Source organism: Eutrema salsugineum, unplaced genomic scaffold, assembly GCF_000478725.1.
Source record: "Eutrema salsugineum unplaced genomic scaffold, Eutsalg1_0 scaffold_16, whole genome shotgun sequence".
Lineage (NCBI taxonomy): Eukaryota > Viridiplantae > Streptophyta > Magnoliopsida > Brassicales > Brassicaceae > Eutrema > Eutrema salsugineum.
Window position 1 is genome coordinate 3,378,679 of NW_006256858.1, and position 25,020 is coordinate 3,403,698.

Here is a 25,020-nt window from a genome sequence, read left to right on the forward strand (position 1 = left end):
AATCCCTCTTGAGTATTGGACTGAGTGTATTCTTACTGCTGTCTTCCTTATAAACCGTTTGCCTACTCCTCAGCTAGACACTAAAACTCCATTTGAAATCATCATGAAGAAACATCCTGAGTATCACATGCTGAAGACCTTTGGATGCCTGGCTTATGCTTCGACATCTCCAAAGCAGAGACATAAATTTTCTCCTCGTGCAAAGGCATGTGTCTTCTTGGGTTATCCCACAGGTTACAAGGGCTACAAGCTTCTTGACATTGAGTCTAAACAGATTTTTAGCTCAAGACATGTGGTATTTTACGAAGATCTATTTCCATTTGCTGCTGGTAATCTTTCTGAATCTATGCAGCAATGTTTTCCTGATATTGTCTCAGACATTCCCCCCGAGTCACAAGAAGGAAACACAGTTATTGATGAGACTGATCTTATGCACCCGTCTGATGCTGAAAACTTTCATCATCAACCGGTACGTGATAATATCCTTAATTCTGATAGTGACGAAGATCAGAATATTGAGATGAGTGCTCCTACACAATAATCTCATGGTGAAACAGATCAGTTAATTGAGGTTAGCACTTCTAGAAAATCAAAAACTCCTGCTTACCTTCAAGACTATCATTGTTACTCTATCAGTACCAATGTTGCATATCCCATTTCCGACTATATCTCTTATGAAAAGATTTCATCCTCCTATCAATGTTTCTTGGCTGCTCTTGACAAAGAGTTTGAACCGAGGACTTATACAGAGGCAAAGAAACATAAGGTCTGGAACAATGCTATGGATACAGAGGTACATGCTCTTGAAGGAACTAATACTTGGACTGTTACATCATTGCCCCCAGGAAAACATGTAATCGGGTGTAAATGGGTATACAAGTTGAAGTATAATGCAGATGGTAGTTTGGAGCGACATAAAGCTCGTTTAGTAGCCAAAGGTTACACTCAAGAAGCAGGCATCGACTATGTAGACACATATTCACCGGTTGCTAAATTGTCTTCTGTCAAAATGATGCTTGGCCTTGCTGCAAAACTGGGTTGGTTTTTATCACAGCTTGATATCTCTAATGCTTTCTTGAATGGTGATTTAGACGAGGAGATATACATGAAGCTGCCTCCAAGTTATGTTCCAAAACAGGGGGACTCTTTGCCAGAGAATGCCGTTTGTAAGCTGGAAAAATCCCTATATGGTTTGAAGCAGGCCTCTCGACAATGGTATAAGAAATTTTCAGATACTTTGGTGAGTTTTGGCTACACTAAATCAGGATCAGACTATACTCTCTTCACTAAGGTGACTGGTTCTGTATTCATTGGAGTATTAGTCTATGTTGATGACATTGTGGTAGCAAGTAATAATGAGGATGCAGCAGAGCATTTAAAGGATCAATTGAAATCTTGTTTCAAGCTTCGTGATCTAGGTGGAGTGAAATACTTTCTTGGCTTAGAAATTGCAAGGTCTGCAGCAGGGATATCAATTTGTCAGAGGAAATATGCTCTTGAGATCATGGACACTGTTGGTCTTCTCGGGTGCAAACCATCCTCAATACCTATGGAGCCAAATGTTAAGATGTATCGTGACGTTGGTGAATTGATCGATAATACAGAGACATACCGTAAGCTGATTGGTAAATTGATTTACCTCACCATCACACGACCTGATATATGCTTTGCAGTTCAGAAGCTGGCTCAATACACATATAAGCCACGTGTTCCTCATTATCAAGCTCTTCTCAAGCTGATTCGTTACATAAAAGGAACTGCAGGGCATGGTTTGTTCTATTCATCTTCTCCAGGATTTGAGTTGAAAGTTTTTACAGATGCAGACTGGGGATCATGTTTAGACACAAGAAGATCGGTGACTGGATATTGTATATTCCTTGGTGATTCTCTGATCTCTTGGAAATCAAAGAAACAGGACACTGTTTCAAGCTCCTCATGTGAAGCAGAGTACATGAGCATGTCTTTTGCAGTTCGCGAAGTCCAATGGTTGCAGAAGCTTATGAACGACTTTTGTGTTCCTATGCCTAAGCCTGTGACTTTGTTCTGTGACAATACTTCAGCTATGAACATTGCAAAGAATCCAGTATATCATGAGCGCACCAAACATGTGGAGATGGATTGTCACATTGTTAGAGAAAAAGTTGAAGAAGGTCTTCTCAAGCTCTTACATGTACGAACTGACCTTCAGCTTGCAGACATTCTAACGAAGCCCTTATATCCGACACAATTTCAGACTCTACTTAGCAAGATGGGAGTTTCTACTATCTTCACTCCATCTTGAGGGGGACTATCAGAATATAATAAGTAGAGTTTATGCCACATGTACATATCATTAATCTTATGATGCGTATATAAGCTATTGTACAGCACAATTATTCATTAATGAGAAAATCAGTTTGTTAACTAAACTCTAATACCTAGTTTATATTATCATCATTATATTGTCGAAAGAACAAAAACAACGAGTATTTCCCTTCGGGCGACTTCCAAAAAGCGATTAATAACCGTTTTCTCTTCATTGTGATTCCTCCGGCTGACGTCGACTCCGGCGTCGGCTGTACTCTTTCTTTACGTTTTTGTTTTTAGTTTCTAGTTTTGTAATAAAATTTCATGATTTCTCATCCTCTTTCGAGAGACGACACTACGTACGTCTTTTGGAATTGTTGGTTTCTCTTCTTATGGAAGATCGTTTGTCCGGTGTTTGATTTCCAATTCCTTCGAGTCATTTCTGCTGGTTTTAGTCCGTTGAGTGAAATCTCTAGCGGTTGGAGAAAATTTTCTTCATTTGATTTACCAATCCCTAAACCGCCTTGGATTTTCTCTTATTTCAACGCTTTTTTGATAATTTTAGTGTGTTTGTCCCAATTATCTTCAATCATGATGGGTGAGATCCGACGGCAATCACAAAACATTGTCCTCATCAACGATGCATCACTAACTTTACAAGTAGTGAAACGTGTTCAAGCCGCTGATCTAAACCCTCTCACCAATATTGAGTTTCTTTTGAATAAAAAGAAAGAAGATATGTGTTATTGGATCGACACCAGTGCTGCAAATTTTGGGCGTTTATGGACATATTCCACTCAGGTGATTTCATTTATCACTGATAACTGTTTGCATTGGAAACTTTCAATTGGGCAACAACCATGGAAGAAAAGGCTATCTGGCCTTTTTAATTTCCCAATTTACAGAGAAATGAGAAACGAAATTAACCATGGAAGAGAAGAAATAATGCTATCTATATATCAAATTGGGAGAACACCAAAGTTAAATTATTTTAAAAGGACTGGTACGGAAGCGTTTGTATCAGACTGTCAAAATTTCAGGATTTTTTTCGGAGGCATTGGGTTTTAACATGCGGTGGGCAATTCAAAGGTTTAGCCAAAAGATGCTACCTATGCACACAATTCGCATAAGATTAAGATCGTATACGGAGAATGAAATAACGAATTTTATTTTGTTAGCGAGTAAGACTTATCTACAGAAAGCTTCGTCACAATCACTTCTTTTGTTGTATCTTTTTCACTATATGGTGCATATATCTGTTTATGTTATAATTTATTTTTTGAAAGTTCTGTATGACTTTATAATCTCAATTTGAAATCAATATAATTGTTTGCCGAAAAAAAATATATATATATATATTAAAAGAAAGTTTTATATGTACAAATTTTAGCGAGTGATTGGTTGAGTCTTTAGCAAATGTATTAAGATTATCTTAAACCACAAACCAACACAAACTGAAATTCGGATTCGAGCCTTGCAAGTTGCACCTGTAATTAAGTATGGAATGTAACATAAAATGTCTCAAACATAAAAAGACTAGCTAGTTCTCTTTTTGGTTTTACGGATAATATTAAAAGACTAGCTAGATGTTCTTCACAATTCTATGAAACTCCATCACATCGATACTATTTGGCTTTGATCTTTATGAAACCTCCTTCCTCAATTTTGCATCTTTTCACGGGTCAAGTAGCGAATTCACCATAAGCTGTTTGTTAAGATTGAAAATTAATTAAAACATGAAACTACGTAGTTTCATGGCGAAGTATCAATTTTAAATGTTTAAAACCAGAAAACGACCTAGCAGTTTCCAAACCCTAAATCACGATTCACAATCACTAGAGATCGATTCATTGTCTTCTCCAACTACTCTTGCTGCAAACGAAACCTAAAATTCAGAGCACCATAGCTGCGATTTCCACTCTATCTCTTTTCTCCATAGTTATGTCTCTCAGAAAAGGTATGAGAAAGTAAAGGATTAGCTCTAGTTAGTGTTGCCATGATCGCCACGACCACAACCAATCATAGTGTCTGCATCTCTTGGAGTTTTTGTGTTGGTTTGAACGGCCTAGCTCGCAGAGTCCTCTTGCAAGGATCCTGTGTCAAGAACTGTCTCTTGTTCCAACAATGCATACCATGTACATCCACATCTAATCTAATTTTCTCCTCAGTCCTACACACATTTGAAGTAGCTGACACATGTGGGATAGAGTTTTCTAAGGAAGGAGAGGAAAACTCAACCTTAAATTATTAGAGTTTTGTTTCTGCGGTTAATAAAGAGGAAATCTCTACTTCTCTATTAAACTTCAGTAGTAACTTTACAAGGGAGGACAACCTCAGATTTTGTTTGTGTCTTCTGTTTTTGACAAGCCTGTAGGAACATCAATGACTGTAATTTCTGAAATAAGTATAGTTGGAATTGTGTGTAGATGTTGGCAGAGAAACGCTCTTGAACGGTTTCTACAACAATAACCATAGCAGGAACACAGACAGGATCTGAGTCTGAGGCAGAAATTGAGATGTAGATGGAGAAAGAGGGTGTGAAGAAGAGAAATATAGAGAGAGAGGGAGAGAGAAAGAAAGAAAGAGAAAGAAAGAGAAATAGTAGAGAGAGTTAAACCTTAAAGGTTAGTTCATATTTTCTGTGTTCCTATTTTTTATATTTGAAACATTTCTTAATTTAAATGTAGTTAACTAAATCGTATGATATATACAATTTAGGACGATGAGGAAGGGAGAGAATGAGAGAGAAATATTAAAAGAGAGAAGGAGAGAGAGAATGATAGGGAGGGACGCATGGTTGGGGGGGGGGAGAGAAAGTACCTACAGTTTTTAAGTACATGTATTTGATTGATATAAAAGACGAATGAAAAAAGAAGAATATGAAGTCGGAGAGAACAAAGAAGACGAAGGCGATGAAGAAGAAGAAGAAGAAGAAGAAGTAGTAGAGTAAGAAGAATATGAGGAAAAGATGTGGAAAACGACGAAGAAGAAGAAGATGTGACAAACAAAAAAAAACTTAAAGAATAAGAAGCAAGAAAAGACATATAAAATGTAGAGGAGAAGGAAAAAAAATTAAAATGAAAATGAAATAAAACTAAGAAGAAGATGTATGAGAGAAGAAGGAAATATAAAGATGGAATATGATGAAGAAATATAAAAAAAAAACGATAAACAAAAAAAGTAAAAAAAAAATAAAAAAATAAAAAAATAAAAAACAATTATGTAGAGATGAAGAATTCGCTTTGTCTTAGTTCAATTGGTTTGTGAGTTCAATATATTTATTTAATAAACATTTTTGTTTTTAACTTTGGATGGTGTTTTGAATTTGCTTTATATATTTTAAATAGGTGTTTTACTTTTTAAAAAAGTTTTTGATTTATAACATTGAAATTCTTATGTCCGCATAGGGTGCGGACCAAACACCTAGTATATACTTTAAAAGAAAGTTTTAATATGTACAAATTTTAGTGAGGGATTTGATGAGTGTTGGCAAATGTTTTCAGATTATCTTGACCCACAAACCGAAATTCAGATTTGATTCTTGCAAGTTGCAACTGTAATTAAGTATGGAATGTAACATACACTTTCTCAAACATAAAAGGACTAGCTAGTTCTCTTTTTGGTTTTACGGATAATATTAAAAGACTAGCTAGTTGTTCCTCACAATTCTATGAAACTCCAAAACACATAGATACTATATGGCTTTGATCTTTATGAGACCTCCTTCCTCAATTTTGCATTTTTCACGGGTCAAGTAGCGAATTCACCATAAGTTATTTAATTTGTTAAAATAGAAAATCAATTAAAACATGAAACTACGTAGTTTCATGACGAAGTATCAATTTTAAAATTTTTAAAACCAGAAAACGACCTAGCAGATTCCGAACCTAAATCACGATTCACAATCACTAGAGATCGATTCATTGTCTTCTTCTCCAACTACTCTTGCTGCAAACGAACCCAAAATTTAGAGCACCATTTCTGCGATTTCCACTCTATCTCTTCTCTCCATATCTCTGCCTAAGGTAAAAGCTCTTTCTCCATATCCATTCATTGTTTCGTGTTTCTGCTCGTACTTTGTTATATATGTAGTTATGTCTCTCAGAAATGGTATGAGAAAGTAAAGAACTAGCTCTAGTTAGTGTCGCCATGACCGCTCTGGCCTCCACGACCACCAACAACCATAGTACACTGAGTTTTTGCGTTGGTTTGTGTCAAAGAACTGTCACTTGTTCCAACAATATTATCCTCATTTCTACACACATTTGTGGGATAGAGTTTTCCAAGGAAGGAGAGGAAAACTCAACCTTAAATTATTAGAGTTTTGTTTCTGCGGCTAATAAAGAGGAAATCTCGACTTCTCTATTGAACTTCAGTAGTAACTTTACAAGGGAGGACAACCTCAGAGTTTGTTTGTGTCTTTTGCTTTTGACAAGCCTGTTGGAACATCAATGACCGTAGTTTCTGAAATAACAGTTGGAATTGTGTAGACACTGTCAGAGAAACACCCTTGAATGGTTTCTACAACAGTAACCATAGCAGGAACACAGACATATATAGGTTTTGAATTTGATGCTAGTGTCAGAATCTTGGAAAGATCCAAAGATTAATGCTTGATTCTAAGAAATTTATTTAGTTCATTTTATAGTCATATATTGTAACAGTAAGAGAATATATACATTTTGTTATTGTTAAAGTATTAATTATGCAATCATGTTTACTTTTTGTTTTTTAGTGTACTGATCACCAATGGAGAAGAGTGATAAGAATGAAGCATTTTCACCAAATGCAAGCAATATAAAACAAGAGAAATCTTCGCAAGGCTCCATTCGTCGTTATCAGAAACAAGGTTTGACGTGGAAATATGTTAGTGAAACTGTTGATTCAAAAGGGAAAAAAGTTACAGCTTGTGATTTTTGTGGTAAGCAATACGTTGGAATCAGTAGAATGAAACAACATTTGGCTGGGTTGAATCAAAGTAGAACTGCATGTAAGGAGGTTTCTTCAGAGGTTCGAGATTCGATTAGAAAATCATTGAAAGAAAAAGAAGAGAAAACGAATGAGAAAATTGTGGTGGATCTTAAGATGGAAGACTATGAAGTAAAGGATGGTCAAAGTTCTCATCAATCTTGCCCTTCCCAAAATCGGAAAAGAAAGGTCAGTATCAACTTAACATTTTTACTTTGAAAAGGGACTAGATCAAGGTGAAACACAATATACTATATAAGAAAGCATACATACATGCAATTATGCATATCAAGAAAAGATTTATGGAAGTGATATGAAAATTGCATCAGTTTTATTAATGTCATTAAATCGGTTGTTTAGGCGTTTGGCGCCACGACCAAATCGTGGTTTTGATCAATTGGTGGGTTGTGTAGACATCCATTTAGTAGATGCAACGCAACTCAAACGGTTTTTCAAACAGTTAATTTTTTGATCCATGTATGATTCCATAAATTCAGCTAATCATAAATATGTAAATTTATAGTCTTTTGATGCTTTATAATGGTTTTGATCACAGTTTTTTTTTATTACATTTACATTTTTATTTTATCATATATCATTGTCATAAATTTTATCATATATCAGTCATAAATGTTTTTTTCTTTATAATTATTCCATCCAATTATTATTTTACGATAATATATACTATTACTTATCATTTTTATGAGACCCATAAAAAACGATTCATTTTCTTTTTCAAACGAAAGAATTTAAGATGTATATTACTTAGGAAGATGAACCAACCCCATAAGGCCATCTCCAACCCTAAACCCCTTTTTGGGGTTCATAAGAGTTTTTATAATAATTTTCTTTTTTTTTGAGCAATGATGAATCCCAACTATTTTTTTAACTCCAACCATGAACTCTTCCTCTTTGGGTTCATAAGAATAACGAACATACAGATGAATAAAGAAACAGAATAAGAATCGGAATATGCTGACTGCAAAAACAAGTGTAAGCCATGGATTATCTTTACCTTGTCACATGAATAATACTCTCTCCAACCAGATTCCTCAGCGTGGAACACTTGGCAGAAAATGGATTGCTCGTATGTGGACCCAAATTCAAATTAGATGTGATGAAGAAGAAACCGAGCTTTTTGACCCAAAACCCCACAGATCATCAATTTCGAAGAAACCCAAATTCATAGTATTTTCGAAGAGCGCGGCGCAGAATATAGAAGAAAATCGGTGGAAACAGAAAACAGAGTCGGCGGTGTGAGATTATCGGATGAAAATTGTTTCTTCTGATTTCGACGAATAAGATACTGACAGTTGGCCAGTGATACTCTAGTCATACAGGTTCAAGAAGATGAGTGTAGTCATACCGGTTCATCAAAATTGGACTCATTTTTTAATTTTTAAACCTCAAAAAATTAGTTGGTCCTACTTATGATACCCTTATGATCCTCCGTTGGAGATGCCCTAAGGTTTTAAGGGTGCACTGAAAAATAAAAACGAAGTGGTTGATTCGTTGTTATCCATAGTGAATAAATATTTTTAGTAGGATAATTACCTTTTTATTTATCTGTTCGTGTAATTATTTTTCAACAAATGTTTGTTAAGTTTTCTTATATATATATATATATATATATAAAAGATGAAGTTGTGAGACTCATTCAAACAAAAGAGAGCTTTGAAGGTTTTAATCGAATTATTGTGTTGATGTCAAAAAAAAAAATCGAATTATTGTGAGGAGAGTTTTTACTTTGTTTCTATTATTTTTTGTTTCCTAACAAATAATAATTACATTAACGAATTTATCTTAGTGAAGTCATGTATAATTAAAGTTTTGTTTTTTGAATTTGATTCTTTCTCCAACCCAATATCTCGTAAATCTATATATATATATATATTTATATATATATATATAAACAAAATAACAGAGAAAAAAAAACAAAAGAAAATAATTTATTATACTTTGATTTACGAAGTTGCATTACTTTTTCTCGCTAATTTAACACAGTACAAGATTTTCTTTTCGTTAACCAATCAAACGTAAAGTCTCTTTGGTTTCTCACGTACAAAAGGACTAGTAGAGTCACATCTTCGTTTACTTCAACTCCTTAATTCCCAAGTTTACCTTCCCTATGAAGTTTCCTTCTTTCTCTCCTCTTTAAAATCCTCACTCTCTCTACCCTGTTCAACTCAGAGAGAAACCAAACCATCAAAAGAAAATATGGCGGAATCGGCAAAGCAACACATTGATCGTATTCGGAGGACTAAGTTTTCAATCGGCGGAACTGAGAATCCGTTGACGGAGGATCTTCATCAGGCCGTGAAGAATCTCTCCGCTGAGCTCTACGCTAAAGATGTTCACTTCCTCATGGAGCTTATCCAAGTAAGTTGTTTACTCTCTCTGTTCCTCTCTCTAATGCACTTCTCTGCTTATTTTTGTGATATCGTCCTTCCAAGTTTTGATTTTTTTGCTCAGTTTTCTCGAGGGTTTGCGCTCTTTCCCGAGAAAAATCTGGAATCGAACTAGAATATCTATTTATCTTTAAAAGGAGACATTTTTTTACCAATGCGTTTCCTCCTACGATTTTAGCTAATTGTAGACAATAAATTCTCCTTTGGTTTTCAGAACGCTGAGGATAACGAGTACCCTGAAGGTGTGGATCCATCGCTTGAATTTGTTATCACATCTGAAGACATAACAGCCACTGGAGCACCAGCCACTCTCCTCATCTTCAACAATGAGAGAGGTTTCTCTGAGAAGAACATTGACTCCATTTGCAGTGTTGGTAGGTCCACAAAGAAAGGCAACCGCAAACGCGGTTACATCGGAGAGAAAGGTATCTACTTTCCTTCTACCATATGAGAAAAAAAGCTCGAATTTTTTAAAGACCCTTGTTCTTACATGTGTGTTTTGTTTCAATCTTGGCAGGAATCGGGTTCAAGAGTGTGTTTCTGATAACTTCTCAGCCTTATATTTTCAGCAATGGCTACCAAATCCGATTCGATGAGGCGCCTTGCAGCCACTGCAGCCTTGGATACATTGTTCCCGAGTGGGTTGAGCAACATCCTTCTCTTGTCGACATACAAAGGATTTACGGTTCCGGTTCTGCTCTTCCGACAACAACCATTATCTTGCCTTTGAAAGCTGACAAGGTCAAGCCGGTCAAGGAACAGCTTTCCAATGTTCATCCTGAAGTTTTACTGTTTCTTTCCAAGATCAAGCGTCTCTCTATCAGAGAACACTGCCAAGATCCGAACCTCAGCACAGTGAACTCTATCGGGATTGTAAGCGAGACGGATTTCATGACGAGGAAGAGCATCGATGCTGAGTCTTACACAATCAATCTCTCTGCTCGTGGAACTGATTCTGAAAACCAATGCAGTTACTACATGTGGAGGCAGAAGTTTCCGGTGAAAAACGAGAACCGTGTGGAAAGGAGAAGCGAAGTCGATGACTGGGTGATCACTTTAGCGTTTCCATATGGAGAGCGTCTTGGCCTTGGAAACAGCTCTCCTGGTATCTATGCCTTTCTTCCAACGGAGATGGTAACCAATTTTCCGTTCATCATCCAAGCAGACTTCATTCTTGCATCGTCTAGGGAAACTATACTTCTTGATGACATATGGAACCAAGGGATTCTCAGCTGTGTTCCGTCGGCTTTTGTGAATGCATTCACCACCTTGGTGAAAAAAACTGAAGCTCCCGTGTCTAGCTTGCTTCCTGCTTTTGGGTTCTTGCCTGTAGAGCCATCGTCTTACGAAAAGCTGAATCTTGTTCGAGAATCCATTAAGGCAAGAATCTGTGCAGAGGAGATTGTGCCGAGCGTATCACATTCACGACAGAAGTTCTTTCACAAGCCAAGCGAAGTTGGTCGTCTCATCCCTGGTTTTTGGGATATCTTGAAGAAAGCGACGAGGGAAGGAGCGGGATTGCAGAACATTTCTTCACATGGGATCTACATTTTGGATTCCTCGTTTGACAAAGAAGAAAATGACAAAGTTCTTGACTTCTTGGGTTTGAAACCAGTCAAAAATAAATGGTACGCAAAATGCATTCAGGGCTGCGATCTCGTGACAAGTGTATCGGAAAGTACGTATGTTGAGATCCTTCTTTTCATAGCTCAAAACTGGCAGTCCAGATTTCACAGTACAAGAATGGTTAAAGTCCCGCTTGTCAAGTACCTTGTTCAAAAGGGAGCGACTTATCTTAGCAGCTTGGCAGATTTCAGCCCTCGGATATTATGTCTCCCTGCAGAGAAGAACCATTCATGGCTTCTTGAATGGAACTACGAGATGAAATGCACCTCTAAGTTTGTTTTCCTGCCAGATACTACCCGGACTGCGTTGAATGCGAGCTCCCATAAGGAAACTATACGTAACTGGCTCAAAGAGAAGGTTTCTGTCGTCGATATGAGTGTTTCTGAGTATGCAAAACGTCTCCGGGATAATCTTAACGTAGACAAGAAGCTTGTGGTTTCTTATGCACACTTTCTGCATCACTCCATCTCGGCAGGTTTTTTATCAGACGTTGAGGCTGAGAAGTGCTGCAGAGACATGCCCCTTGTGGACAACTATGGGAATGTCAACACGAGTAGGAATGGGGTTCTTGTTCCTGCTAGCGCAGGTAAATGGGTTAGCTTGACTGGTTCGAATCCTTGGATGAAGGACGACTACATTGAGCTGTGGGAAGAGTATTTGTTACCAGGCAAGTTCGCTTGCGTACGGTCTAAGAAGGGAGAGCTTCTTGGTTTCTTGAAAACTCACGCTAAGGCTGGAGATATACCTGAGATTAAACCACCAAATGCAGCTATACCTGCGTTGTCTGGGGCTCTTATAAAGGAGAATGCTTTGTTGCTTTTGGAGTGGATTAAGAAGAATAGAGATTCTCTTCCTCCCAGGTTCTTGAACTCTGTTAAAGGAGGAAGCTGGTTGAGAACCACGATAAACGGATCTTCTGATTATCGGCAGCCTTCTAAGTCGTTTTACCATACTTCATCATGGGGAAATGTTCTGCAGAGCGGATCAATTCTTGTGGATATTCCACTCGTTGATCGGAGCTTCTATGGGAAAAAGATTGAGGAGTACAAAGAGGAGCTCAAAGTTGCTGGTGTCATGTCTGAGTTTAGCCAAGCTTGTACGTTTGTTGGCGACCACCTAATGCGTTTAGCTGAGACCTCGTCACTGTCAAGAGAGAATGTGTTCTCGATTCTGAAGTTCATCAGGCACTTGAGACCCTCACCAGATGATTTCATCACTGCTGTGAAAAATCACCCTTGGCTAAAGACAAGTACTGGTTACCGATCTCCAGATGGAGCTGTTCTGTTCAGCAACGACTGGAAAGCTGCTTCACTGATCAGCGACATTCCGTTTATTGATAGAGAAATCTATGGTGAAACTCACCTCAATGGCTTCAAGAAAGAGCTTGAGCTGCTAGGCGTCGTAGTTCAGTTTCCCAATAATCACAGCCTCATCGTTTCACATTTGAATCCTGCAAAGCTGAGCTTTTTGACAGCCGATGCAATGCTCTTAGTACTTGACTGCATGCGCCAGCTAAGTCCCCAGAAGCTTATCAATGCCCTAAGAAATTCACAATGCTTCAAGACGAAAAGTGGATACAAAACTCCTGCTGATTGTTATATACCTGATCCGGAATGGAGCTGCCTTCTATCTGTTTTTGATAGTTTCCCTTTGATCGACGAGGATTTCTATGGAGAAAAACTCTCTACCTACACAGAGGAGCTGAAGCAGATTGGTGTTGTGGTTCAACTTGAAGAAGCTGTTAAAGGGTTTGTGCGAACGTTCAAGCACAAAGCTACCTCCTCTGGTCTAACCCGGTATAGCGCCTCGTCTCTTCTATCTTGCTACAAGAAGCTGTTGGCCAGTAATCTCAAGTTTCCTGAAGAACTTATGAAAACGTTCAAAGAATTACAATGGCTACGTACTAAACTCGGCGATTTCCGTGCACCAGAGAGCTGCATTCTCTTTGATCCAGAGTGGGAACCTCTCCGCCTAATAGCGAATCTCCCTTTTATCGATGACAGCTCAAACTGGTACGGCAAAAGCATACACGATTACAAGAAAGAGCTAAAGAGCTTGGGAGTTACAGTTGAGCTGAGACAAGGCATGAACCATGTGGTTAGCTCCTTAAGTCTCCCTGATCCATCTCGCATCACTCCTGCAAGTGCTCTGTCTGTTTTTAAGTGCATCAAGTTCTTGCTTGAGGATAGATATCAGCAACTCCCTAAAGAGTTTCTCGACAAGGTTTCTGTCAAATGGTTGAAGACACATGCTGGTTACCGCAGTCCTGAAGAGTGTCTCTTGCTCGATCACAGCTGGGAATTAGAGCCTTGTGATGGTCCTTTCATCGATGAAGCGTACTATGGATCTGAGCTTAAGTCGTTTAAACAAGAGCTTGTTAAGATTGGAGTTGGTAACGATTCAGCCAAAGCCTGCAACTTGCTTGGTAGACACGTTTATACACATTCCGATTCTGATGCGATTTCCCGGATATATAGATTCCTCAGAAAATCTGAATGGAAATCTGAGAAAGATGGTGCGTCTTCAGGCCGGATCTGGATCCCGAGCGATGGTAAATGGGCTGATGTTTCTAGCTGTGTGGTCTATGACAAAGATAAACTCTTTGGATCTCAGCTAAACGTTCTTGAAAACCATTACAACACTGGTGATCTTCTTGGCTTCTTCTCATCTGCGTTTGACGTGAGAACCAACCCGTCGATGGAAGATTACTGTGCTCTGTGGCAAGATTGGGAGAGAACAAAGGACAGGTTGTCTTTCAAAGAGTGTTCTGCGTTCTGGACATTCGTTGTGAAACACAGTAACTCGTTTAAAGCTGAGAAGTTCCTCTCTGAGTCTCTTACGCGTCTGCCTGTAAACTCACCAGATTGCAGTAGCAGCAGTGGAGGAATCTTGTTGTCTAGCAAAAGCGACGTGTTCATAGCTGATGACTTGCTCTTGAAAGATCTGTTCATAGATTCCCCTGTTTTCGTCTGGTACCCTACTCCAAGCAGCTCTGCATTGTCACAAACCAAGCTCACTCCGATTTATAGAATGATCGGCGTCCAAGAGATCTCCAAATGCGTCGAGGTGGCAGAAGCTAAGTTAACCGATGGAGTCAAAATGGTGAAGCAAGAGAGTGATCTGATCGGACAAGGGCTAGTGAGGCTCATTCTTGGTTTCCTCTCTGATCCATCACTCGAGATAGAAGGTGAGGAGCGTTCAAGAATCATACATAGTCTCGTTAGCCTCAACTTTGTGGAAACTCGTGAGACGATCTCGACGGAGTATACTCTGAACCTACCGTCGAAAGGAGAGAAGCTGATGGCTAAAGCTAAGAGGATGATAAGGTGGGAGAGAGAGAAAGGAGTTGTTTACGCAGAGAAGAGGGAGAAAGCGTGTGGGAAAAGAAAGGTTTTGGAGTACGCCACGTGTTTCGCTGAGGTGATTGCTAAAGGAGTGATGTGGGAGAGGGAGGATCTGATCGGACGGTTATCTGAGCTCGTGAAGATGGCTTACTTGGTTGAGTTCGATGAAGAGGCTTTAGAGTTTCTTATGAAGTCCAACAACCTTCAGGTCTATGAAGAAGATGAGAAACTCATCTCAGATGTTTTCTCTTTCAAGTAAAACTTAAGGTATGTGTCAATATCGAATCTCATTTTATAAACTTCTATATTGGTCTTTTTTTTTTTTATCTGTGAATTTATTTGGCTTCTGTGAAAGTAAAAGATGTTTCTTTGTATTTTGCATTTTGCAGATGCCTTCTAAATCTCAAGTGAACCTAGTTACCTAGAGACCTCCTGCGTTGTATGTATCTCGTTTCTATGCGTCTATTTTGGTTTTCAATATCTTTTGTAAACTCTCATGACTCTTTCTCACTACCACAAAATATTTTGATATTTTGGTATCTCGTTTTACTATTGAAAATGAATGAAATACCGTTAGTTAACGGCTCCACTTTGACTGTATCAAAATTCAAAGCTTCTTATGCAGGTTTTAGGCTGTCTATGTAATTTTCCTTTGTTATTTTTTCTCATAGGTAGATTATTCTATTTATGTTCTCGGGAGGGATGAAATTAAACTTTAAGTAAAATAAATCGTAACGAATTATTCGAAGAAGATGTAGAAAAATACAAAAGCAATGCTACACAACTAGTAATTGAGAATATGAATCCCAAGGATTTTCAGTCTTTTAGTTATTTTTAATTACAAGCAAAAATAACTTTAGTTAAAATGCTTTTTATCCCTCCAATAAACATTTACTTTACACAAATTCGTGACAATGAGGAAAACAAACAAACAAACCTGAATCACACAATCTTGTTTATATATTTCTTGCCATTTTCTTGATTAATTTTCTTTAATAGTGTAAATTGGCTTAAACAAAGAGACTATAACCGTCCTACACCAGTTCTGCTTCTGCTTCTATATGCATCAGATATCTCAGTGTGTAACTCTCTTGAAGCATCATTGTCTGAAGACTCTGAGCTATCCTCACCGACTCTTTTCGACACAGAATCATCATCTCTGCTTCTTAAATCTTCGTTAACACGGCTTGAAAACTCCCAGCTTCCTCCTCTCCTTCCCCTGCTCGACTCTCTCGAATGCATAATCCCTCGCCCTTCAGTTTCTTCTGGTGGAAGCATTCTGCTCAAATCCCGTGATGTGACCGATGCTTCCATGTCCTTGTCCATGTCACCGAGCTCTTCTTCTACTGTCTCGTGCCACACCGGTTTTCTCCCCATCTCTATGTCGTGGGAGACTTTCTGTAAGCTCGGGCTTGACATCCCTCCTCCGTTTACTGTCCTTGGTGGGATTGCTGGCTCCTTTAATACCTTTGCTCTGAAACTGTTCTGAGACAAGGCAACGCTTGTGCAGAACACTTCCATGAAATTCCCTGTTATTCCTTTGTTGAAAGGGTTCTCGTTTCTATCATAACGATACCTAAAGTTTTCGTACGTTGACTGCAAAATCACACAACATATTAAACAACAGAAACCAGATGTTAACAAACGGTGAGTTTCTAGAGAGTAATGATCTTTTACCTGATTGGTACTGATTAGGTACAAGTGGAAACCGGTGAGCCCACCAACAAACCAGACCGAGATGAAAGTGTAGAGTATTAGCGCTATGGAAGCAGGAGTCTTGAGTAACGATTTCCAAATGTTTATCTTTTCACCATCCATTATGCGCTTGACGTAGATCCAGCAAAACACATGAACATAAATGCAGAGAAGAGCCGAGCACAACACAAACATGAAGTAGAACCTGTAGTTTCTCTGCATTCACAAACCCCATTATTACCGTTAGTTTCTCTTGAATCCTCCAGGTCTGTGCAATTATCCTCTTTAGCAGGTTGATTATAAAGTTTTTTAAGAAAAAACTCATTTAACCGAACGGTTATTGTGTTCAAAGATAATCCTAAATCCAGTTTCTATATTTAGAAACCTTTAGATATAAGATTGTATGCGTTTTCAGAGCCTCAAGTGTTTGCAAGATTTAATGAGAGAGATGAAAAAAGAGGGTACAAGCAAGATTTTGTTGAGGCAAAAGAAAATCTATTACCAGTCCAATGCACTGACCAAGCCAAGGACAGTGATGATCGAATTTCTCCACGCAGTTGTTGCAAATCGAGCAATGAGAAGCACGGGGTGGTCTGTAAAGCATGCATGTGTCACAGTATTTGATCTTTACAGTGATTCCATTCACAATCATATCCTTTGTCCGAGGCAACCTACTCTGAGGAGTATGTGCAAGACGCGGTTCTCCATTCCCTTCATTACCCTCTGGTTCAGGAGGGTATAAATTACGTGGTATTATTCCTGGGTCTCTCCCCGAGGTTAGAAGAAGAAATATCAGATCCTGTAGACACACAAAGATAGAAATTTATCAACAAGATGCAGAGGAGACTTATGTAAGCAGAAGGTGAACAAATATTCATGAGAAAAGTGAAACTCACCAATAAATTCAGACCAACGGCGATGGCTAATATTGATACTCCTCTATGGTGAGGGAAATCATCAATGAATTTTCTGCCAACAAAAACGCAAAAGATAGTGACAGGAGCTGTAATCAAGAAGATGGTGATCAGAATAGATCGAGCATCGGGTCCAAACACGAGCCTTCCTCCAAGGAAGAACACCTGCAGAAAAAAAGATTCAACATCAGTAAAATGTCTACATATATAAACAAAACAGTTGAATTAACAACACTTGTAACTCTGACATCACACTTCTTGAAAAATCTGTACTAAATTGTGATAAACATCCAAAAGCTCCAACTTTGTAAGAGACCATATCTTTGACAGCATAAACAATGTAAACCAAAACTCATTAGCTTAAGAAGACACATTATCCAAATAGCTGTAGACAAGTACATTAGGAACTGATAAGGAGACTAAACCAAACCAATGCTGTATCATACGCCACAAGGTCTGAGCTCTATAGAGATTAATCTAATTGTAAGGGATTTCTTTGGGGGTATCCAATATCCATCGTCTCTAATACTCTCAAGAAAGGACAAATCTTTATGAATCATCGGATGAAAACGACATGGAAACTAAGTCAACTTCCAAATTAAGAAAGAGAATGAGTAAAAGCCATTAAAAATAGCTGCAAACAAGTTCATAAAATCATACATCTCAAAAGTTAGGGCATAGAAGTCAACTTATTAGTTCTAAACTTCTGAAGAAAGAACCCAGAAAACACCAAAAAAAAAAGAAATGATTGTGCCATAACTTCTTGGTTAACAACAACAATTCCACCAAAAAAAACAGACGATTCGAATCAGATCTTGTTCAAAGACCTTAAATCTGACCCAGAAAACAAAAACACAAGAGAGAAAGAGAAACTCACGTTATTCCCTTTCCACCCTTTATAAGTTCTGATCAGCTCATCTCCAGAGCCGCCGCCAGTAGAACCCGGAGCTCCGGGACGACGATCTGACGGCTGCAAGTCTAACATCGGAAAGCAGAAAAAATCGCGTTTTTGCTACAAACGAGAGTCTTGAGCAATAAATTTGGTTAAAAAGGAGAAAAATTTATGAAGAAAATAAAGAAATTTTCCAAAAAGTATTATTGACTTGGGACAGAGAATTATGTTTTTTCTCCGGCTACTTGGCCCTCTAAGCCACCTTTCCCCTTTTACGAGTCAACTAATTTCAATCAAAACATTTAAAATAATCTAGTTTATAGTAAACTAATCTCATTTATCAACAGATTTTTTTTTTCTTATTCACAAATGTTTGGATGGGTAATAGATTCAGCAAATTTGTTAGAAAATCTCAGAGATTACGAGCAGAAAGGAAAGACAAATCTTTTCTTATTGCTAAATATATGTAGATTTCCTATTATTATCAAATATATGCGTTATAATACGTCTATATACATTAGTATATACCAAATCAGTAAAACTGAAAGAAACCGTTTATGCTTATAGGTTTCCTCCGAATCAACCTTGAAAATTTTTTGGATATTTTTTTCCTTTTAAAGATTAGAAAATACAATTATTGTGATTTTAATCAACTAGAAGAAATAATCATGAATGACGATGATCATAACATGTAATTTTGTGAAAAGAGCTAAATGTGTTATTACTTGGATTCAAACTTGTAGACTACATCTACATGTCATTATACAAAATGCTGATAAAAAAAAATATGACGATCCCATTTTATTATTACCGTGGATTCTTGTATAAGTGGTTCGAATAACACGAAGCTATAGCGTTTTATCTAAGTAGACTTATAAGCATTGTAGATTTCAATTATATTTGAATTCAATTATATTTGAATTCAATTTTTTACCTACTGGATGCGAAACATATCCATAGAAATAGAACGCCTCTGTTGACAAAGTGTAGATGCTGATTGATTAGATATCACAATTATGTCAACATTTAGATGGTCATATGTCTTCTTTCATTTAATTTCTATTAAATTGACATGTGATTTATTCGAACTTAGACCTGCCGTAAAATGTATAATCCAATACGTGTTGAACATTTCTCGTCAATTTGGGTCTCATTTGATGATTTGTTGGACCCTCTTCTCGTTAACTAATTTAAAGGAAGCTTAATAGACAACTCACTTCCTCTTGTATTTATCTGGTCTCACGTTGGCCATAAGCTTTCATTAGTCGGCCTACCCGTAAAAACAAAACCTTTATTATTTTATGTTTTTATAGTTTTTCATTTAGATTAGTATATTTGAAAAGGGGAATAAATTTGACTAGTCATATATTATCAGAAAATAATAGAAACTTGTAAAAAAGAAAACATTAAAGTTGGAGTTTTTAATAGCATAATCTAAAAAAAAGTTGTTGATTCATGCAATTTACGTGTAAACAAATGTAGGTTTTAGACTTTTAGTAAATATATACTATTCCAATTCACAGTGGAGATATTTAAGGGATAATAATAATAATATAAAAGTATCAAGGCTTCACTCATACAGGCATACAGCTAACAAGTCATTCAAGAAGGCAACTCCTCTAAACTTGATCCATGTCATGCCAATAATCATTTTTTTAAAAGGAAAGATTTGATTATATATGATCAGATGATAATCACTACTATTAATTATACAAGAAGCAAAGTCATAATATGATATGTTGCAAAAAAAAAAAACATATATAGGGGAATATTCTTCTTGGTGAAAAAAACGATAGAAAATGATCTCAAAAGCTTAGAAGAAAAAAAAAAACAAAGCACACTCGTACTAGAATAGGTAGGAAAAGAAAGAATAAACAAACCCCATTAATAGTGTTCTTCATTTTCTTAGGATTAAGACTGAAAGATAATTATATATAGAATGAAGGAGATTACTGGTTTTTATAGCCTTTTCCTAAGGCATGACACCAAGATCCTTGAAGTAATCATGTTCCAGGGCGGCTCTTGCATTGATTCTTTTGGTCGGATCCATTAGCAGCATTTTCTGAAACAAATCAAAGAGAGACATATTAGAATCTTTTCCTGCACATGAGCTCAAAATCTTAGATAGTGATGACTTTAGAAGACCAACTAAAACCTCAACTGGTAAATGGTTCATTAGGGGAACATGAAACCAGATCCATCAAAATCAAGCATCCAGGTCTTTAATGTATCAGAAGTAGAGTATATAGATGCTTATGTATATATACATATATGGTCACTGAACTTACAGAAAGGAGATCTACTCCATCGGGATCCAAATTCGGGACAAACGATTCTAAGTCCTGTGGTAATAGAAAAAAAAAACATGGGCAAGAATCACATTGTGCTGTGACCTTTTTGTCTACTGAAATAAAGAAGATGTAGACGTGAATGAATTGAAATACCGTTGGTTTCCATTTAGGGAAAGCAGATTTGTAATCTGGCAGCGAAGTCACCCCGGGCCATGTATCCTCGTATGGAGTTCCCATGATTCTGGGAGAGTAATAGATTTATCATCAGATAACATTTGAATATCTAATGTTCTTCACTAGTTCTCTCCGAAAACTAGATTTCAAGTTGAGAATATATTCTGAATCCTTTGTGATACCATTGCATAAAGGTCCTTTCGACTTGTAATATATAGAAGAGGATTGGGTCGAGGAAGTTAGAGACGAAACCTGAAAATCTTGAAGAGTTGATCAATTTCGGAGTCTCCAGGAAATAAGGGCTTTTGGCTGATCATCTCAGCAAATATGCATCCCACAGACCAAATATCAACGGGTGTAGAGTAATGATGAGAACCTAGGAGTATCTCTGGTGCTCGGTACCAGAGAGTAACCACCTAGAAGTAACAATAAGCAAACACTGGGTGAATATCCATGAAGAGCTGTGAAAGTTTTTCAATTCAGCATAGTTTAACCCTCAAGGGAAATGTCCTTTACGTTAAGACTTTGAAATCTATCTGAAAGTCCTTTATGAACACTTATCAGTTGCAAAAGTGAGATATACTACTCTAAGTGGTTCTATACTCTATCTCTAATAAACAAAAGGACAGATTGAAAAACCATGCAAATATGGACCCATGTCATAACATTCATCAAGGAAATATAAGACCAAGAAATGAAACTTTTTGGCACCTCATGAGTAAATGTCCTGACAGGGATACCGAATGCTCTGGCCAGTCCAAAATCTGCAAGCTTAAGTGAATTCGTGCGGCGATCAATCAACAGATTCTGTGGCTTTAGATCACGGTGGAGAACCCTGTGAGAGTGGCAGTACGCAATTCCACGGAGAATCTGGTAAAGATATGTCTGCAAACAGTGAACAGCTCTGATCAGCCTGTATTTGAGTACTAAAACGCATCGACAGGACATTACATAACTTAGTTTCAAACAATATTCAGCGAAACTAACAGATAGATGTGACAATATTACCAGAAGGAAGTTTATGGCAGCATGACCAACCAATCAGCTTAACATTTCAGTATGTTTAGAGGCAATGGGTTTGTTAATTTAAGAAGTTCCTTCACATGAAATGCATCAAGCTTATAATTAAAAAAGTACCTAAAGTTTCTTAGAACTCACTTTGATCATATGTAGATCCTTTGAGAAATCAGGAGATGAGTCCATGTGCTTTTTGAGATCCAAGTCAAGATACTCAAAAACCAGATACAAACGTTTCTCGCTGTGCACTACATCCTGCAACCTGTGCACCAAAAGATCAACTAACATTGTTCACCAGATTTATGCTGCATTGCTTTTCGAGAATGGTATTAGATTCATACTTGACAATGTTGCTGTGCTGCATTTCTTTCAAGAGTGAGATTTCTCTAATTGCTGTGCTAGGTACACCTTCATCCTCCTGCTCCAGCCGGATCTTCTTCAAAGCTATTGTCTCATTGGTCACTTTGTCTCGTGCCTTATAAACCACACCATAAGTTCCTTCACCGATCTTCTCAACTTTCTCGTACTGCATTTTTAGCATGAGCATTTAAACCGAGATTTTTCAAAGAGTAACCAGTGACTATGAACTTAAACAAGACTATGAACTAAAACAATCATATCACAAACCTGATCCATCAATTCCAGAAAAAAGAAGCTGAAGCAAATCCGCACTTGTGAATCCGAATGTGTGACAACACGAATAGGCGAAAACTTCACCTGCAGATTGATAATGAGATATCAAAGCATAAATTAGTCAGCTATCTACGCACATTCCACAGCTATTTTAAGGAATCAATCTCAAAATTTAAGTAGAATCTGTACACAAAGACGCAACTCAGATCCAGGCTATGTTACTAACCGAGTATGATTACACATGGAACATAGCAAAAACGAAAAAGGAATTGTGCTTTGATGATTGTGAAAATGAACAAATCAGAAAACTAAAACAAAATCCCAGAGCAGCGAAGTCGCATTTCTCCAATCCAGACACACATTAAGCGAACGAACATAAACACAACGACGAAATGCGAAAAAAAAAGTAGTCTAAATCTAGTGAAACGCCACTGAAAATGCTAAACAGGGGAAAAAACTAGAGATCAGCATCGCATCGCATAGAAAACGTGAGATGGAGAGAAGAGAAAGCGTTTGGAATTGTGAACAAGTTCAAAGTCAGAATTGGAACGGAATAGAAGTTGCTCGGGTAAGAAATTCATCGGAGAGTGACGAAATCATCTTACCGGTGAAAATCGGTTGTAGTGTCAGTGCCCGGCACACCGACGGATCCTCTCTCTCTCTCTCTCTCTGGAAAAGGCAGTAGAGAGAGACGGTGGTTTCTGCGTAGCTTGAAGAGAGAACTAGGGAAGGCGATTGACTACTAATGGAGTAAGGGTTTTCTTTTTTCTTTTTTTTCTTTTTTTTTTGTTTTGTGTGAAAACTATGTTCGTTATCTATTTTTTTATTTCCACTAAATTGAATTACCTAACCGCATTAACTCGGTATGAATTGTAATTCGTCATAAAATTGTTTCTTCTAAATTAAGAAATTTTTGTTTGTTTCAAGTCTAGATTACTACGGTTTTGAATGGTTGCAATAGACGAAATGTTCTGTTATCTTTTGTAAATAATTCCTACTTTAACAGAGAGTAACTAATCTATGACATCTCGTTTGATTTATAAAAGATGTGATTTGTTACAAACCAATTGTAGACAGTTTCACGAAAAATGGTTAAGTTTGCAGAATGGAGAATCTACTCCCTATGCTACATAATCGTATAATTGAAATATAGAATAATGTCTTGTAGGATGAAAATCACATCCCCTACAAATCGACAATGACTGGAAATTACTCGTGAATGATATTTGATTAGTGACTCATATCTCATTAACTATTCAAAGCTTCAAATCTAATTATAAAAGAGATGGTTTAGATTCAGGCCGTGTTTATGTTATGGATTGGGAAACATTGGTCTAGAGCCTAATTTTAATGAAATGCTGAAAAAAATTATTTTTTACAAAATATATTATACTATAATTTGAATTTCGTGTTTATTATTTTCCTTCATAAAAACATTTTTTAAAAATAATTAATATTGCTTATAAATTGATATTTTGGTATATAACTTTTTTAGCCATTTCTGATTTAGTGGTCATTTTGTATTAAGACTAATTATATAAAATATTTATGGAGAATTTGTATGTTGTTATTTGTTAGTGATTATAAACATATTTTTCATCTTTTATTTTTAGTTAAATATACTATTACTCACTTCGTATCAAAAGATAAGTCATTTTAAGATCAAATTTTAGTTTCACAATATAAGTCATTGTAGGTTTTTTTTTTCACACAGATAAGAAAACCATTCAATTTTTAATTTTACCCCTTATTAACCTACTATTTATAAAATTAGTTTTAAAAAAACAAGCTGAAAGAAACAAACAAAGAAAAAACTACATCGTCTAAAATTTACTACCAAATGTCAACAAAAAGAAAAAGAAAGTCTACTACCAAATTTATTCAAAGTAAACGAAAAACTGATATATTCTAAATTACATTTTGAAATCACATATATATATTTTGACTAGTTCATATTCAAATTTTAAAGCTAACCTAGTTTTGGTCTGGTTTAATACAATCAATAATATATTTGATCAAAGTGAATTTGACCGCTTTTTTATATTTGTTATTTTGCTAATAATTAATATTCAGTAAATTTTGATAAGCATAAGACGAAAATTAAAAAAAAAAAGTGGTTTATAAAATACATTTGTGAAACTTTGAAAAGTTATTGAGTTTTTCATCCAACACACATTGAAATTTGATTTACTACAAAGAGTTTTTAAGGTTTATTTATAAATGAATTTTTTTTAGTACCTAAATTAATAACTGGATAAACCAAATTAAAAATCACACATTAAACTATTTTGTGTGTTTATTTGGATACAAACTCATTTAGCATATATTTGTTATTTGAGTTTATTATATTTTGGAAGATCAATATTTTCACATATTTATTGTTTTATATTTTTTTCCATAATTCTTGAAATAAATAGAAGTTTTCTTTTTAAGGCAGAAGCAATAAAAAGGAACTTAACACGCATATTTGTTGTTAACACACAAACAATCCCAAACAAACACAATAAAAACTAGAGCTTATCTCTCTCTTTTTTCTTTTTCTTCCCAGCATTAATTTCCTCAATTAGGGGCAGCGTAACCTCGAGGGTATCAATACCGGCAGCCGAAAAACGTTGCACGAGTCTCATGAGGACACTTGTTTCCCATCGACCTTTATTTTTCTTCACCATCAAACATTTCCCCAAAATAGTGCTGGTGAAGATAATCCAATGCGAGTCTTCTTAACGGCTCTACTCCATCAGGGGCATACACATAGTTAAAAATTTTGAAGAC

At 36.6% G+C, this 25,020-nt stretch overlaps 3 protein-coding genes across 3 annotated transcripts; 1 reads left to right on the forward strand and 2 right to left on the reverse strand.

Annotated features, from left to right (window-relative positions):
• The first annotated feature begins 9,351 nt into the window (after positions 1-9,351).
• On the forward strand, positions 9,352-15,264 carry LOC18021535. The gene is made up of 4 exons (XM_024157706.1): positions 9,352-9,633; positions 9,877-10,087; positions 10,180-14,899; positions 15,022-15,264. Exons 1-3 carry the CDS (start codon positions 9,472-9,474, stop codon positions 14,889-14,891), a joined length of 5,085 nt encoding a protein of 1,694 aa, XP_024013474.1. The 5' UTR covers positions 9,352-9,471; the 3' UTR covers positions 14,892-14,899; positions 15,022-15,264.
• Positions 15,265-15,494: 230 nt separating this feature from the next.
• LOC18021536 (probable protein S-acyltransferase 5) lies at positions 15,495-18,226 on the reverse strand. The gene is made up of 5 exons (XM_006404156.2): positions 18,119-18,226; positions 17,224-17,406; positions 16,830-17,126; positions 16,310-16,543; positions 15,495-16,228 (listed from the first exon to the last, which is right to left on the reverse strand). Exons 1-5 carry the CDS (start codon positions 18,224-18,226, stop codon positions 15,656-15,658), a joined length of 1,395 nt encoding a protein of 464 aa, XP_006404219.1. The 3' UTR covers positions 15,495-15,655.
• Positions 18,227-19,821: 1,595 nt separating this feature from the next.
• On the reverse strand, positions 19,822-23,003 carry LOC18021537 (cyclin-dependent kinase A-1). Its single transcript, XM_006404157.2, has 9 exons — positions 22,854-23,003; positions 22,243-22,332; positions 21,957-22,141; positions 21,757-21,877; positions 21,310-21,483; positions 20,851-21,014; positions 20,578-20,665; positions 20,422-20,475; positions 19,822-20,195 (listed from the first exon to the last, which is right to left on the reverse strand). The coding sequence occupies exons 2-9, from the start codon at positions 22,249-22,251 to the stop codon at positions 20,106-20,108; spliced, it is 885 nt and encodes a 294-aa protein (XP_006404220.1). The 5' UTR covers positions 22,252-22,332; positions 22,854-23,003; the 3' UTR covers positions 19,822-20,105.
• Between the last annotated feature and the right edge of the window lie 2,017 nt (positions 23,004-25,020).